The following is an 18,324-nucleotide window of genomic DNA, read 5'->3' as shown; positions in this document are numbered from 1 at the left end:
CAAGTCAGTTGTTTTTTCCAACTTCACGCATGCACACCAAATACCAGAAAGTTTTCTTTGGGTCACTGCTGATTACCATAAGAGTATTTATAAAATGATAATTTTATCGACACCCGATTGTAGCAGAAATGCTTTTATTTTCTACAATTAAAATGGTAAAAGATATTATGTACGTCCTCTCACCTTCTCCTGCATCTGTTGCTTCATAGCGATGGTCTTCTTTTTGTCCTTGCACCGTTTGTTCTGAAACCATACCCTGATCACACGCGGACTGAGGCCAGTCATCTCGACCAATTGTTCCTTCATCAACGCGTCGGGCCGCGGGTTCGCCGCGTAGCACGTCCTTAACGTGTGCAGCTGCTTCTCGTTGAGAACGGTGCGAACCCTGGTTGGTTTCCCGTCAGAACCGCCGCCGCTTTTATGACCGCCCGATCCTCGAGTACCACCCACGCCAGCTTTGTGCGATCCACTTTCGGACCCGGAGTCTGCAAACAAATCAACGTCACGGTTACTCGCGTCGATCTAGCCTCCGCGCGATTCGCCTTCTCCTACGACCGTCACCTGACATACCACGTTCCCACAGAAAAGAATACATAGCGCACGAATAATTCGACGAACGTAAGACTGCATTTGTGCGAAGATTAATGATCGAATGATTTCAGAGCATTGCTCGACATTAACAGTTATTCTTAAAAATCGCGTTATGTACGATAATAAATTATGAAAAATGGTGTAACATGTTTCTTTAATAAATAAACACTGTCCGAATAGGGAATCACAGGTACAAGCGTACCGAGAATTCGAATTTCAATTCTTAGAAACACACAGAGTACGTAGAAACGGTTTCACTAAGCCAAATATCGAGACAGCGATAAAACTGTATTCCTCATCTTAATTAATTACAATTCAGAAGAGGAATCAAGAAAGGGAGACATGTCCACGTGTAGATTTAATTATTTCAAATTCTGCCTCTGTTTTCGTGTAATCAAATTGTAAGAGTGAAAGAAGATAAAGTTATTATCGGTCACAGGTGCTTAAGAAAAGAAATCGATTTCTTGGAAAAGAGGAAATTAAGTCAGGAGAAGGATGTAGAATGTCCGGCTTGGACTATCTCAACCGGTCCTGCGAAACGTTTCTTGCCAGCTAATGGCAGATCCGGATAGTGGTTCACAGCATGGCGGATCAACAGCGTGGCTAGTCGAGAGAACAGAGACGATATCGTTGTACCACGATTCTGTAGTCCACTGAGACATGTCAGAATCGTATGACAGCGTCCATCGAGTTTGACGATCGGCGATTTGGACATGTTACAATTCAATGATGAAGTAAAATTTTCGACGTGACTTTCGCTGGCAATTAGAAGGTATGTGCATTAAATTCTACGATAGTCGATTAAGACGTCGTGTTTACACGTGCATTGATATAATACGTTATCACGCGGTATCGCGAAACACTGCGACGTCTTTATGTTCCATGGAGATTACAAGCATCCATACGTCGTTCATCTCCCTTCTTCTTCTGAATATCTAGTGTTCTATGCGCGTGGAAAGTTCATCAACACCTTATGCCCATGTAGTACACGGTTTATCGCGTCCATTATCATCGATGGAGCAAATAGAAATTGCCTGATATTTATGTCGAACCTCGCTACAAGCCGGGCGCAGGATATAAAACGAATTTCGCGAACTGCGCCTCCCTTGTTAGCCCCGTGAGCGAGAGAGACAGAGAGGAGATAGGAAAAAGGACGAACAGGCAGGAACCTTTCCGATCGATTTTAGCCGGCCAAACAGCGAAACCCATATGTAAACGGCTGGACGAGGGACGAGCGTCGAATTTCATTAACTCCCAATTAACGAGTAATAAGTAACTCGTGCCGCGATAAGGATCCAGTTTCCTTGGCGGTGTCCTTCGGGAGGATTTGGTAGCCGGCACACGAGATCGAATGTTTGCGCAAGGTAAAAACGAAAAGGCAACCGTGAGCAAACGAAATCCTGCGCCTATTTCTGACCGAGTCCTAACCAAATATGCGGCCACAAAGAAGGAACCGCGACAGGGACAGGGGAGATAAAAATACGGAGGACCAGAGTCGAGCCACCGACCTGAGGATCGCAATGATGTAAGCTCGCAATTTATTCGTCCGATACAAGTGTCTGCCGTTCGAATAATTTTTCACTCGGCGAAGATGCTACCCTCTGAATCTTAATTCTGCTGTCTATAGAATTGAACTGACGTTCAAAATAATGAAAGCTGATCTTGGAAGAGGCTGGTAGAGAGAACGGTACCTCGGACCGTGTATAATAGGATGAACGTTAAAACCGGGCAAAGGGGAAGCGACTCCCGAAAAACCGGAGGTGAACGTATATTATATGTATATAGAAAAAAAAAAAGTTGAATAAACGTCCATAAACGGAGGAGATGCGTGCGTAGTTATGTGCCACGGTAGTTGGCAGAGACGTGTTACATTTGACACCTCGGCTCCTCTGTAAAGAGTTGTCAAACCACTCCCGTCGCGCGGCGATCGTGGCTCGTGGATGAATATCCCCGGGGAAAAGCGACTCCGCTTCCAGCCGCGACACGGTTTCCACGTGGAAGCCGATGTGACAAACACGATGGAAAATACTCGCGGCTCGCGCCACTCCTTATACCACGAATATTGTTTACGCGGTAATTAGGAGGCGTACGTTCTAGCCGGGTCCTCCTATACAATTCCCAATTATCACCGATTAACTCAGCGTCGTGCCACGTCGTTAGAGCGATCCTCCAAATATAATTTATCGTCAGCTCGTGTAAATAATGAATTAGTAATACCGCTGAACCGGCCGTGTATAAATAATAAACCACCGTGACTTTTTTTATGCCACAACTCTCCTACAGTGTCACACGTTTCTTTAACCGTGCATTTCTTTACGAGTTCGGTAGCCAGTTTCGTGGTATTTGTCAATTTACACGAGTGAATTTTTTGATACGGTGATTACGAAACGACTCAGGATTTTCTATTAAAACCGGAGTATAATTTCGCCTAGGAATATATTTGACGATCGTTAAATTGCTGATCTGCACGGTCGACTGGCGTTAAACGATGTTTGTGAATCGGGTAACGTGACACCATGTAAATGGTGCGAGAATAATTAAGTTAGTATGAGAGAGGAAGCGAGCTTTATTAGACGTTTAATCCATCGGATCCGCGGACTGGGTACTCGCATATTAGGACAGCCTCGCGTCGAGGAACGGTAATCCTGTGTAATCCTGGCTACGCGCAAGAGGGAAGTGGTCAAGCCTTTCGGGTCTTAACGGCTTCAATTATCAACACCTAATTATTACCGGTGATCCTAACACAACACCGTTATATCAGAAGGGCCCTTTGAGTCCACCCTCGAGTCCCTCGCAAATTTTCCCTTTGTGTCCACGATACTCCGTGTCCAGGCGACTAATCGGCAAACAGGCGATAAAAGTCGGTACACTATTATCCCTTCACTTTTGTAATTTTACTAATTCGATTGAAAAATGATCACGTAATCGCGATTCGATAAAGAAAGATTTTTAATCTATTAAAATTGAAAGTTCTGTGTCCTACATAATAATAAATTATAACCAAGTTTCTTGATTTAAAAATTCAATCACATATTTGAGATCATTTCTAATAATTTGAAATCGATAGAGAGAGATGGCATTACCTGATATCGAACCGTCGTTCGGGTGCAGATGGTGATTATTATTCATAAGGGATGCGTTGTTGTTGTTCTCGCTTCCAGGAACGCCGCCGGGACCGGAGCACAGCTTCCCGCCTTCGAGCACGTCGTGATCGTGCCTGCAGAACAAGCCGTCCTGTCTCAACGCGAACTCGTCTCCAGGCACCAGCTGCCTCATGCACGCGGAACATCGGAAGCACTTTATGTGATAAATCTTGCTCTTTGCCCTCATCACGTAGTCGTCCTTGCTGAAGCACTCGCTGCATTTGTCGCACTTCGTGCCGAACAGTCTGTAACGAAACCACGGTTCTTCTCAGAACTCGATTTACCATGTCACTTGCTTTGAATGAAAATAAAAATATATTAAATAATAATATAATAATGAAATTAAACAGAGATTCATTACGAATTCTGTAATTTTTTATCGGATTAGACAGACTATCTTTTTCGAACTTTGCAGACAAATTTATTTCGTGGCTCGTAGAGACACGTACAGCGTGCAAGTTTTCCGTGAAATTTCACTCGGCTCTAGACTCCATCGGTTAATTATCGGTTTTTAAGCTAATTGTACTTTGCCCGGTGTACTTCGTTCGGTTTCTACGAAACGAACCAAATTGCATTCATTAGCAAGGCCCTTCTAAATTGTCGAACTCTATTAATAAAAGGCTCTGCGCGATACATAATTTCGTCGGCCTCGCGGCCGTCGCGCCGCGCCGCGCCGTCGCATCGTTTGATTAATTATCAGTCACTCGAATAATCATATGTATACCACGTCGAGTTTCATCGATAATGATTAACTGATACAAGCATCGCAGTGGCGCGTTCCAAATACAATAACAATACGTACTCTTGTTTGTCTCCTACATAATAATAAATTATAACCAAGTTTGTTGATTTAAAAATTCAATCACATATTTGAGATCATTTCTAATAATTTGAAATCGATAGAGAGAGATGGCATTACCTGATATCGAACCGTCGTTCGGGTGCAGATGGTGATTATTATTCATAAGGGATGCGTTGTTGTTGTTCTCGCTTCCAGGAACGCCGCCGGGACCGGAGCACAGCTTCCCGCCTTCGAGCACGTCGTGATCGTGCCTGCAGAACAAGCCGTCCTGTCTCAACGCGAACTCGTCTCCAGGCACCAGCTGCCTCATGCACGCGGAACATCGGAAGCACTTTATGTGATAAATCTTGCTCTTTGCCCTCATCACGTAGTCGTCCTTGCTGAAGCACTCGCTGCATTTGTCGCACTTCGTGCCGAACAGTCTGTAACGAAACCACGGTTCTTCTCAGAACTCGATTTACCATGTCACTTGCTTTGAATGAAAATAAAAATATATTAAATAATAATATAATAATGAAATTAAACAGAGATTCATTACGAATTCTGTAATTTTTTATCGGATTAGACAGACTATCTTTTTCGAACTTTGCAGACAAATTTATTTCGTGGCTCGTAGAGACACGTACAGCGTGCAAGTTTTCCGTGAAATTTCACTCGGCTCTAGACTCCATCGGTTAATTATCGGTTTTTAAGCTAATTGTACTTTGCCCGGTGTACTTCGTTCGGTTTCTACGAAACGAACCAAATTGCATTCATTAGCAAGGCCCTTCTAAATTGTCGAACTCTATTAATAAAAGGCTCTGCGCGATACATAATTTCGTCGGCCTCGCGGCCGTCGCGCCGCGCCGCGCCGTCGCATCGTTTGATTAATTATCAGTCACTCGAATAATCATATGTATACCACGTCGAGTTTCATCGATAATGATTAACTGATACAAGCATCGCAGTGGCGCGTTCCAAATACAATAACAATACGTACTCTTGTTTTTCACTTAAAGATTATTTAAAATATTTTATATAAATATTCCTTATTCTTCTAAACTCTTTCTCCTAACTAAGGGAATCTTGTTAGGCGCAGCATGTAACACTTAATAAAGACCTCGCATGATTATGCAAACAGTTACGGACGCCGGTGAAGTCTTTTTGTTTTTTGAGCCCCGTTACTTTTCGTCGACAACCAAATTTACTCCGGGAACACCCAGGAGTCGAACGTTTTACCCCACGGTTGTTTCGACTTTTCGTAGGAGGCGACAGAAGCAACAAACAGGCGTCATCGGTGTCTCTCAGGCCGTGGCGAATCCGTGTCGACCGGATATGCCAGTCCCCACGTCTCCTTTTTCGTTTCGGACGCGTTTCGACGTTTGACGGATCAATGCAAATAAACCCGACTATCCCCGGGCCAGAAAAATATTTGCCACATCTTCGCCTCGTGGCGGAGACGTGTCGATCAATGTGCTGCGAGCTTTAAAAAGTCCCGCCACTCCTTTTCGATTACGTTGAAAACGTTGCGTCGTTTTGAACCAGTGCAATTTATGCACCGTACGTAATCCATTGTGCGTGCATGCCGATGTCATTAAACAACCAAGAATCATCGACGCATTCAGTTTATTATTAGAGACGATAAAGTTTATAGCCAGTTAATAATTCCTATACAAGCTTGCTTTGCATTTAAATCAATTAGGTGTTTCAACAATCGTTACAAGTTTATGGCAGCTATTTTGTAACATCATCTTGTTCTCATCTTCGTGTTCGATTGTTCGATTCTCGATGCGAATTGAGACAATAGATGGACTAAAAATATTTTTCGAAACAAGGAACTGCTGTTGCCAGAAAAATGCGACTCGAATCAACGGTAACGATATACAAAGATTCAATTAAAGACGCGCTTGCTTGTTCTTCAGTTTTACGTCGGAACCGGTCGAATTTGTTTATTTGTACTCTTTACGCAATTCGGAGGGAAAGAAGTTGGAGTTCGCGTCGCGAACCGAATGGCATGAATTCTGGCCTGTTTTATTCCGTAAGTCCGCAACCACATGTGAATACGTGCACTTTTGTTTCTGTTACGGATGATGCATTTCACCGTACACGTCAGATAAAAATATACTGTAAGAAACGTTTTCGTCGGCCCTCTACTTTCCTCGCTCTACTCCCTGTTTTTGTACCGCTTTTCAATCTTGCATTTGCGTGTATCGCGTGCCGTTTCAGAGTGCAGTTTCACACTTTCTAATTCGAGAGATGAAGATCTATAATCCTGTACTTTTACTTTTCAACGTTCCTGTTTTATCTATGAATTAGATCTTGTATAATAAATCCTCTACTCACGATTATTGGTTCTCTACAGAATTTTTTTATTATTTTTGCATATGCAAATTTGGAGTTTATTTCTTTATTTGGAAGTCTGTCGTGAGAAGGAAACGGAAGTCTAAGCCAACGTAAGGGACGCAATAAAGGCATTAGTAACTGACTAATGAATACTTGACTTGATTTTTGTTAAACATTAATGATTCATGTTTTTTAATTATGCAAACTCTGCTGGATTGATCGCTCGTTCTTTTTTAAAGCCGAAAAATAAAATGATTAGTTACCTGACGTAATCGCGTTTGCAGTAAGTTTTTCCGTCGCGCACGAAACAGGTGCAGTGCTCGTCCAAAAATTGCTGGCACTCCGCGCATTTCAAACAAGCTGCGTGCCATTCCAGGTTCGGCGCGACTCGCAAAATCCATTGGTCGTGAATTCGTCCGCCGCAGCCCACGCAATGCGAACTCGTGCTTTCTAAAAGAGAAATAAAGCATACGCCTCTTTAAATATTCTCCTCCGCAGAAAATCATAACTGTATCGATTACGTTTCGACAAAGTTCCTGTTTTTTCAGTAAACATTGTCGGAGTCCCAAATGGAATTTCATAAACTAAGTTGACTCGGTCAATTGATCTCAAATATTTGTGTTCTATAATCGATGCTCAATTGATAAAACAATAATCGATGAGAACGGAGAGAGTTTTAAGAAACTCTTTTCTGATTTCAATTGAACCCCATCGTCGTTCGTCATCGTTTAATTGCCGTCACATAAACGCGTCCCACGCGAGGGCATTGAAACGTGTAACAGGGGAAAAAAGATTCAGCGGACGGAGGTTTATTGTCGAACGAACATCCTTTTCGGTAAATCGTCTATGGGAGAACGGTGTCCCGTCCACTTTTCATCCATTGTCGAGGCGCGTAGAGAAACGCGTAGGCCGTCGCGCAGCGTCGTTTCAACGCTCGCGCCGGTCCAGACACTTCTGGCGAAAATTACAGTCGTCATCTTTTGTTTCCGACGAGTGGGATGCGTGCAAAAAGCGGCCGAGTAGAGATTTCACCGAGAGAGCTCTATTGATAAGTTTTAAAAGGGGAACGCGGTGGGATTCACCACCGGATCCAATTTACCACTTCGAACTCGCGTCTACAAAGGGTGTAAAAATAAATGAATTTCTTCAAGAAATTCGATTTTCTCATCTGATGTTTAATCAAATAAAAGTATATCGTTCATTCGAGATTTCAAAAATAAATTGCTTTCTTTAGTTCACTTTGAAAGAAATCCTAGAACAGAGATTTATTTGTTTCTAACTTACAAAATTATAATCACATAACCAAATGGAAAAGTACATCTAATCTTGCTTCAATTTGAATCGATCAAAGTATTTATCAAAACGCAGCTCGTGCAAACATCGTGAGAGCAGCGGGTGTACACGAATCCAGCGGTATCGGAGAAGAATCGGCGGCAATCAGCGAGCGAGACGGATAACAAAGAGGGTGGCGGATGCAGCGGTGGACGCGCCTAGGAGGAATTTTTGGTGGACGCCGGGCGTCGGGGCGCGTTTGCGCCCTGGATATCCGGAACAAATGAAACTGCGGGGTGGGAAGCGTAGGCGGAGGGGAATCGTGAATGCAGAAGGACGAACAGGGGACGAAGCTGGGCGGCGCGCTTTCCAGCTCGGTAGCTCGAAACTCCGCCCAGACCTCTGTTGGCTCGAGCCGGCGCGCAGCTTCCTCTTCCTCTTCCTCTTCTTCTCCTGCTCGAGCAGATTCACTCGGAGATGCGAAAATGATAACCGATCGGCGGAGGTGTTCGAAATTGCGCTGCCCGAATGTTCGACTCGCTCGAAATTCGAGTTTTCTATTGGTCCATTTTATATCCGATCCGGAAACTTGGAAAAATCGTTCGAAAGAACCGAGCAGGTCCAGAGGAATCAAAATGCCTGATAGAAACTGAGCAATGTGAATATTTAAGCATTGCGATTTCAAAGAGACCAGAAGAAACAATTTGAAATTCTTGGATTTCTCAAGCTACCCCATTCTCTCAAACTGAACAGAGATCCAGTTTTTTATCTCCTCCAACAACTCGAATCGAGTAGCTCGAGAGCTGCCTGATAGAAATTAAGTTCGAATTTCAAGAAAACACAAGGACACAATTTGACGTTCTTGTATTTTACGAGATGTTTGGTCTTTTCGAGTAGTCTGATCGAATCGGTTACAATTTGGTTCGCTTTTGTCCGAATACTCGAACAACCCTAGTTCGAACAATTTTTCGGCGCGTCACTGGCCCGCCGCGTCAGACGCGTACTCTTACTACTTACGTACTGACGAAGTAATTCGACTGACACAATATTTAGCCTGATTCCTTTATGGAGATCGTATAATCAATTTCGATGACATCAAGAGTTGACTACTAAGTATATTACCTTGGCCTGATTACATCAAAGAACTTGGGACAACAAGGACATGATAGACGTTGCACACGAATCATAAAATGCCACTAAATATTGAAAGTTCCGTTGAATTTGTTAAAGACGATACATTTGCTTATACGCAAATGTAAAGGAAATAGACTGAACAAATTCAGTTTTACACGCGATTAGGAAGATAACGAAATTGTTTGAAAAATAAAGTGCGATCGATTATACATGGTTGGTGGCAGAAATTGTAGTCAGAGTCACGTTTGAAACTCCGTGCCTAGGCGTTGTCAAACTTGTTGTGTTGCATCAGTGACGATAAGTCGTTTTGCATTACGTTTTAAACTACGCTTTTCTAGTCAGTTAACGTGATAGAATTTATCATAAATTTGTCTAAATGAACCATAAACGACAAGATAGTGAAATGTGGACGACAGCGAGCATCGTCCAAAGATAAATTTGTAAGTTCAAATAGCCACTTGTTACATAAACATGTTATGCAGGTGTAAACAATTATTTGGCAGTGTTCGCAGTATGTATAAATATATGTATTAATTTTCTTCGGAACTGAACGTGCCACTGAAAATTCACAATTCTACAGAATTTTATTTTAATGAAACAATACGAACTGTCTCCCTGTTTTCCAATTCTTGTCCTGAGTATGAATTTCATAATTTACCAATGATTCCACAAATAGATAATAATAATTGTGACAATAGTAATTAGTAGAACGCGTTTGCACTTTTCATAAAATTATAGATAATTAAATAATCGTGTTTAATCGTTTGCATACATTCGGCACGAGCCTGAGCTTTTTAAATAAATTCTAATCGAGTACAAACTTTTACTATTTAATTATGACAATTATAAATTGCTCAAATTGTTCGAAAAACTGCGAGCAATCGTGGATCTAAACGAGAATTACGGTCATTAAGAACGTGTATACGATTAGATTGCGGAAAAGCTATAGATACCGTGTGTTTTTCATGCTTGTTTGTCTGTATCGCCTAGTTCGACTTCCGACTTGGTGAAGTTTCATCTGTAAAAACCGGTAAACAAAAGAGAAAGAGAGAGAGAGAGAGAGAATGGATATTCCTGAAAATGTTTCCCAACCGGTTGAAAAAATAAGAAGAATCCCCGCGTCGTACACGATATTGCGGATGCGCTTGCAGATAAGTTTTCGTTTTTGCTGGTTCTATCCTCGCGCGCATACGGCCCGATGCAAATGCGCATTGAAAAGGGTTGAGGATTTACGGCCACGGATAAGATTCAAGAAATGAGGAAGGAGATGCGAGTTAAAAAAATAAATTCCCTTCTCTAGGTCAGTATTTCGTTCGAAGAATATACGTATGAAACGTGAGAACTGAATGGAGACGTAGAGATCGTTCCCCGAAGACGATCAGTACCGATATTGCGACAATAAACATCTGTAAGCAATTCTAGAGAATCAAGTAATATGAGGCGATATAAAGCAGACGTCGAATAATTATCAGCGCGGTCCGCGTGCCACGACAATGACAAGGAGTGTACAAAATAACTTGACAAACGAGCGGGCTTCCAGGCGACGCAAAAATCGATCATTTCTAGTGGCGATGCTCGGGTGCCGGGTACACCTCGGGCCTCAGAGGCATGAGGCCCGCGACCACCGTGAAGGATGCGGGAGAGGAGGCTGCGGATAAGGTCAGGACGCGTATAGCCGTAGGAACAAGGGGAGCGGTGGAGAGGACAGGAGTCGCGGAGGTAGAAGGCAAGGGCAAGTTCGGCCAGGATCAAAGAGATTCGAGGGAGAGGAGAGTGTCGACGGCGTCCCATTAGCTCCCAGAGACGACAACCAGCTCGTATCTTCGAGAGCCGCGCGCTCCGATACAACCGATGCACCGAACCCTGCAACGATCCTCTCACACACACATACACTCTCTCTCTTTCTCTCTTTCTCTCGCTCGCTCGCTCGGACTTCTTATAAATATAGAACGTATGGATTTATGATACTCGTAAGCGATGACGAATTCGCCGGCGTCGCTCGTATCCAATATTTGCCTGATGTTTTATGTAGGTGACAGGTGTGCTTCTTATGTCCTTGCAAGCAAATTTTACAAGGCCGTACCGTTAAAATTTCTTCATTTAAAAATTCGTCATTTCATATCCGCAAACTACTATTATAAAACACTCGCTAATCAACAACTGCTCGTATAAACGATTTAACATGAGAATATCGTCAGAATATGCGTGTAATTGAAAGTATAGATAACTGCAACGCATCAAGGAATCATGGAAGAGTCTGCAATTTCTATGAAATGCTTCTATATTGCTTAATAAGACGGTGCGAGACTCTGAACTCAAATCGAAACGACCTTTGCGATGTTTGAGCAAACTTATCGCGTAAGACGGGAACTCCAGTCGTGTTTTTAACGTTTTATCCGTCAACTCGTTAAGGAAGTAAATAAAGAGCTCGCCAATTACCTGCCACGAACCACCGAAACGTTTCTAGGTCGTGTTTCTAACGTGTTTGTAATATGTGGTTAATAATCAATAAGCTAAAATGTTTGCAACCCGTTCGTACAACGTCCGAAGACTATGAATAATACATAGGTTTTTAGTAAAATATGTTTTGTGTTTAAATATCGTCGATTAAAAATGTCACAGAATATTTATGGATCAGGTAATTCTCATATACAATGGAGGACATTTTCGTCGCTGATTTTTACACTTGAGTTTCACCGATCCGACTAAGTTTCCTTTAGAGCCTCCGCGAACGAGACAAAGTTGGAATAAAAGACTGTAAATCTCGCGGTTATGAACGAATTCGAGGACTGGGAGCAAAATGGATCTCGAGACACGAAAAAGAACAATAACGATAAGCAGGGATCGGATGGTGAAAGAAAAAGGGCGAGCACGTTCAGGGGGGATTTTGGAGTAGGTAGGTAGGTACATTTGCTACCGGTAGAATGTGGGTGGCGAATCAGTGTCAGCTTTAAGATCATGTATACGCATACCGTGCATGATACAGTTTGCCAATTTCGGGGCCCCAGAAGTCGATAATATATGCTTTAATAAAAAGACGTTCATTTTTATTTTCGTTCTTACAAATCGCGGTAACAATGATCGTTAACTAAATTTTATTACCGCACGTCCATCGAGATCTACTCGCGAACCGACTCTTCCAATGAATATATTAACGTGTAAACGAAGTTTTATATTGCCTACGAACACAGCTACTACTACAGCGGTATTTCATTAGTGAAAGTCGATAAGCCCTGCCTTTCGATACCTAATCTATTTTAAGTTCTACGATAGATCAACGTCTCCGTTTCCACGGAGACGTTCCGTTCTGTTTTTTCTTCTCTCCTTCACTCTCGCTCGTTCGTTTCTTTTTGCTCTTTGTTTAACGAACCAGTCGCGATTAAGACGCGTTGTTTTATAAGCCGGGGTTCCGGGAACCGCGTACGCGTGTAAAACGATGGATAACCCTTGACAGTAGGACGACGGGGATCTGCATAAAAAATGCTGAATTTAGAACAGGTAGATAAGACGGTGAAGTGGGGTACGAAAATAAGAAGGCACACAAATAGAGCAACAGGGCCAGGCAAGAGTGACGCCGAGATATAAGAGGGAAAGGAAGAGGGGGCGAGGGCTGTTATCCGAAAACAGTCAAAATAGATTCTCAAATTTGTGAGACGGGAAAATAGACAGGATGAATTGAAAATAGAAGAATATTAAAATTATTTGATTAACAATTGATCTAAAGTGAACAGTTCTTAATTAGAATTGAAATGTGTAAAAATACTTTTGTTTTGGAGTAGCCAAATTTTAGGAAATGCACTATTTATAATCTATCACATGTATTTCAAGCAGAGTTGATAATAAATTGAATGATAAGAAAAAAACGACAAGTGAATTAGCTGCTATCTTTACATGTGCATTCATAATTGATCGATTCGTTTAATTGCAACAGTGACGTGTACACAGCTTGCACGTTCATTCATATTATATTGGTATACATCAGTTTTCCTTGGTCGTATCGTTCGCAGGGAAGAACCCACGCGTCGATAGCGTGTAACAATAAATTTATAAGAATAAATGCATGCGAAATAGGATCAAGAGCCAGCCGGGATGTAACCATTTGTATCGGCGCTGCTTTGGTAGAGATCGTTGTGACAAAAGTTTCGTGTGCCATTTAAATATACGCTCGGCGACATCGAACGCTCCGAATGAAAACGAGACGAGCTCGAAGCCGGCAATCAGTTTCCAGGGAACAAGCGGATCTCAGACGCATTCTTCGTCCGGGAGACGAAAAATCGTCGGGTGAAGGGTTGCGAGGATGTCGGATGAGACATACGGCCGCGGCGAATGCGAAGGCGAAGGCGGAAACGGCGTAGGAAAGGGACGGCGGCGACAGGGACCCGGAGGGAAACAAGGAGATATGTTTAAGAGAGAGAGTAGCGGTTTGCCAGCGCGTTACCAGAAGGACGCGAGGTAAAAGAAAACGGCGCGGCGCCGTGGACTGTGTCGAGGATGTCTGGTTGGCAGTTCAGAGGCGCCGACCCGGTGTCCCACGGCGTTCGTTAGGTATTTCATTAACACCTCCGCTAATTATTTCCCTTTTTTTGTGCGGCCCCGGCCGGTTTCGTAGCAGGACCGGGAATGCACCTTACAAGTCGCGGAGTCCCCGAGGCCTCCGGGTATCTCCAGCCTCCGGATGCCGAATGCTCGGAGCTGCGACCGAGTCTGCGAGCAAAACGCGGCCGGTCGGTGTCATTTAGAAAACGCGTATCGACCCGCGCCTATCCTCGGTCCTCGTTTATTCGTCTCTGCGCGAGCAAACGAATTTAAGAAACGCGGTGAATAACCTGTTGGTGACCGGCAGAGGACGGAAACTTCGTTCGGACGCGAGGAATATTTTTAAACGGGTCCGACCCGGTTGTACAAATTTCACATGACGGAGCAAATGTACCGATGTTAAATAATTAAAATTACACAAGGACGATAATCGATCCGCTATCGGTACACACCTCGTTCCGCACAAATTTATTTGTATACACGGTCCGAGTACGTATATCATGAATTTTTCATTTTCATTAAGATACGGCTGTGCGCCGTGTCCTAAACTGCTTTATTATACATTCGAATCCGCGTTGCTCTCGAGCCTGGGCTTGGAATCAAAGTTTAGTCTTGCACAATGGGTATGTTTATAGATATTGACTGTTCCCACAATAGTTTCTTAATGCGTCAACGAATAGGCAGGACAATGTGAATTCATGACATTAAGACGCTTTCACGAGGAGGCGTAGTAAATCTCTCGATAGAAGGGCTCCCATAAAATCGGCCGAAGCTGACGAAAAATCAGCGACTGTCGTTGCGTGCCGAGGGCCCACCAATCCGTGGAACAATTCCCCACGGATAATAAGCCACGGGATCCCGGGAGAGTCCCGGGATAACGATAACGGACGGGATGGAATGAAACGTAACAGAACGGAACGTCGGCGTCGACGAAACGGAGCCGAGCAACGAGGCTGCTGCACGCAAAGCGAGAGCGCCTCCCGTATCCGATCCACACGGCCACTAAATTTAGGATGTATGCTTAAATGAACGAAAGGTCGTCCTTAGATATCCCTGGAGCCCTGAAATTTATGTAGGTGTTGCTGGTGGCTTTTATCAGTCCGGCTGGCATTCCTTACCCGTCCACCCGGCGCCCCGGTGTCGGTCTCGGTGTGTGTAGCCGCGTCGCCCAGGCCACGAGAGCAGGTTCTAATTCGTGTGCGACTGTGACTCGGTTCCTCGAATCCAGCTCTGAACCATTCGGCCGCGTTGAAAGCTCGCCAACGAAAAGGAGACCCCCCCGCGTATTTATTTATTTGACGCGCGAACCAGCCAAATTATTCGCCCCGTTGTTATCTCGTCCCGTGGCTGTACTTCGATTTGTCCGAGAAACCACGCGGATAATCTTCGGACCCTCTCCGGTCCCCGCCGCGGCCTCTCACGCCTCACGGTTCATCGAGAAATGCAACGCTTTGTCAAGCCGGAGTTTGATAAACGAGACATGTGTTATCCGTGATTTTCAATTGAACAACAACCGTGAGATCGATTTGAAATTTAACACAGGAATTGTTCGTTTCGTCGATAAAATTAACAGACTGTGCTGATTAAAAATGTTTAACATCGATTTCTATCGGAACGAGTGAACACGAGAACGCGCATTGTGCGGTGCATTCGCACGGAATGAGAACACGGTGGACAAGCGCGGTACAAATTTTCTTCTCAATACTTATAAGCGCGACGTGGGTGGACCGGCGACGCGATTCCTTGTCGCTCCGAACCGATCCTAATCGTTCCCATGTCCCGGCTGCACTTTATCCCTGCCGCTTCCGCTCGATTCACGGTGCACCTGACTTGTCAAACCGAGCGAACAAGAATGCGTCCAGTTCTTCCCGAGACCTGACAACGACGGAAAAGAAGAGAACAGGTCTGTTTTATTTTTAAGGATTTTCACGAGGACTGCAGACGTTCCTGGCAAACGCATCGCGACCTTGCATTTAATTTCTCTCATCAATAATTCTGTATTTGTCTCATTTCTGTATTTATTTTCTTGTTTCTTTATTCTTGAATGTTCTCGAAACGCTGCGTCCTGTTCGATCAACGATCGCCGTTAATCGTCAGCGTCTCAGTCTCATTAACTTGTAGTTTTCTAAAAGATCTATCCCAATCCTACCACACCCTCTGTAGGACTTATCAAAGTTCTCGCTACAGCAGGGATTCGATTTATTTAATGACAGTAAAGATTTTTTTACAATAAGAGACATCGATATTATTAAATTATTGCACGATTACTAATTTTGACAATAAATATTTGAGGGAGTTCGAGGAATGCAAATGTGAAGATCTAAACAGCTAACCACCGAGCGTCAATCAGTTTAACGAAAATTAATAAAGGAAACGATACTAATCGTTGTGTCTTATATTCATGGACAGGTGTAAATCATATTTATTAAATACATATCCAAGTCTTTCCTCGTGCGCTTTGGCTGCGACGTGTTCGCGATAGAAGCCCTGCGAGTATTTTACGACGCATAAAATGAAGTAGTTAAAATCGTAACCCTCGGCTCGTTAAAAATGTTTTCGCGAATCATCGTTGCCACGGGTTATGATTCGGTACCGAGAGCCATCAAACGCAACGAGAGAACGTAATCAAATGTAAATACCTACCGGCTTGAAACGAATTTATGATTAAAATCGTTAATAAAAATTCTTCTGAAACATCACCGAGAAAACCTATCGCTGATCTATCTGTTTGAAGAATGCCAACACCTCGAGCGAGAGAAAATCATTTCGAGCGCGACGCTTGAAGCTTATCGCGCTGCGAAGATACACGGCGAAAGAATTTCCGTTGAAATTTATTCAAACGTTCGCGAGCGACGATAATTTCTCGAGACGGCGGTGGCGGCGTCGCGTTTGATCGCGCCTCGAAACAGCTAACAAATTGCGAGGTGCGCGTAGGCTCGATACTCTTAAACGACGTGCAAATCCGAGGCTCGCTGCCGTCCGGTTACGCGATTACACAGTAGTATCCACCGTAAAACGCCGTAAGGGCCGGCTTCCTAATTTTCTTACGAGAATTAGCTGACGAGAACCAGAGACCTTGGCGACGGCGACTATCTCGACACGCTTCTAAACTTTATGGTCATCGACTGTTACGGCCGTCTCTCGGGTCCCAACGATGTCCAGAAGGCCTACGCATCGCGTCGGCCCGCGACCTTCTTTGCGGCCCATTGTAAACCGAGCTAGTTTTCCGGGACCCTAACGCCGGCGCCAGGCCCTCGGGTTTATGACACAATTTCAGTCCTGTCGTTAGTCCCCCTTAACGAGCGATCCCCGTCCGTCCGACTAGTTTCCTTTTCCCTTTCGTAAATAGCGAGATTTCAATCAGTTCTCTTATAATTATAATTCATCCATAAACCGGCAAAAAATTAGTTTTTATACGAGATGCGAAAACGGTTTATTTATCGCTACTGCAGATCTACATATATTATGGAAGGAAAACTGGAAAGTATAATTGATCGATAAAATGAGAAATAAACAGGATACGAAATTCGACGTTTAATATTCAATGTCTAATACCTTAATACTTTCATCCTTTTGCCAAATATTTTGAGTGACAAATATGAATAACACCGGAAATTAATTCCTATAATCGAAGATTGCTTGTTATGTATACATAAGTCTCAATATGGAAAAAAACGACATTCCACGATTTGTAATGTCTAATCGTTCGGTACATAAACTTATCGATATGATCGAAGACATCCTCGACGTATTGCTGGAGAAATCGGTGTTTTCGGCACATCAAAGGCCACCGCGGCACGTTCGTTGAAAAAGAGTATTTTCAGTATCGGAGCCGCGATAAGGATCACTCGTTATCAGGGCCGAATTGACTGACTTGTCCGATAACTGACAAGAATCTCATCACTGGCAACGATCCGACGTCACGATTATTTTACTTCTTTTATTTTCACGTATCGAACGATCTCGGGGGAGTTTCATGCCAAAATGAAACGCCAAATTCATTTCCAAGAAATTGGGTACTAAGCGAAGTATTAATTAGTGCGACGAGTGGATACATGGTTTATCGTAATCGATTTACGATTGCAAGGAGAATGAATTAACAGAAATTTGGTCGAACCAGTTCTTTCGATCGTGCAAATTTCTCAGGACAAATGCAGTATTTAAAACCTTGGAATTATTAGTAGATGAGAATTGGATTACGATTCGTTAAGGGTAATTGTTTCGTGGAAACTCGATTTTTCGAGAAATTGTACAACGAAGAGAAATTATCACGTTGCTCGTCGAGGTTCACTGCTTGATTCGATCACGATTGTAATTGTGTCTGGTGAAACTCGATTACCGCAAAATAGACGAGAAAAATTCTCCGAAAATCAGATTTCCAAAATCGAATTGCAACTTAAAAACAAGTCATGCGTAAAACATTCAACCAATTAGTTTTACACGTAATATAATACGAAATATTTCGTGTTGTAACAAACATTTTTAATACTGTGCAAACACAATAACGTTGCAGATCTTATAATT

The 18,324-nt window shown here is 43.3% G+C and overlaps 1 protein-coding gene across 3 annotated transcripts in view; it reads right to left on the bottom strand.

The window, feature by feature from the left end:
* tup (LIM1_Isl and LIM2_Isl domain-containing protein tup) overlaps nt 1–18,324 on the bottom strand; it is a 36,405-nt gene that overhangs the window by 5,254 nt on the left and 12,827 nt on the right. For all 3 annotated transcript variants that reach the window (XM_026815105.1, XM_026815106.1, XM_018027781.2), the window contains 3 exons: nt 7,122–7,308; nt 4,654–4,958; nt 184–485 (listed from right to left, as the gene is read on the bottom strand). In XM_026815105.1, the coding sequence (XP_026670906.1) occupies nt 184–485; nt 4,654–4,958; nt 7,122–7,308 (794 nt within the window). The remainder of the gene's footprint in view (nt 1–183; nt 486–4,653; nt 4,959–7,121; nt 7,309–18,324) is intronic.

This window comes from Ceratina calcarata, unplaced genomic scaffold (assembly GCF_001652005.2).
Source record: "Ceratina calcarata isolate Rehan_Ccalc_2016 unplaced genomic scaffold, ASM165200v1 scaffold43, whole genome shotgun sequence".
Classification (NCBI taxonomy): Eukaryota; Metazoa; Arthropoda; class Insecta; order Hymenoptera; family Apidae; genus Ceratina; species Ceratina calcarata.
Note: the sequence above shows the minus strand (reverse complement) of the source record. Positions and strands in the feature narration are given on the sequence as shown.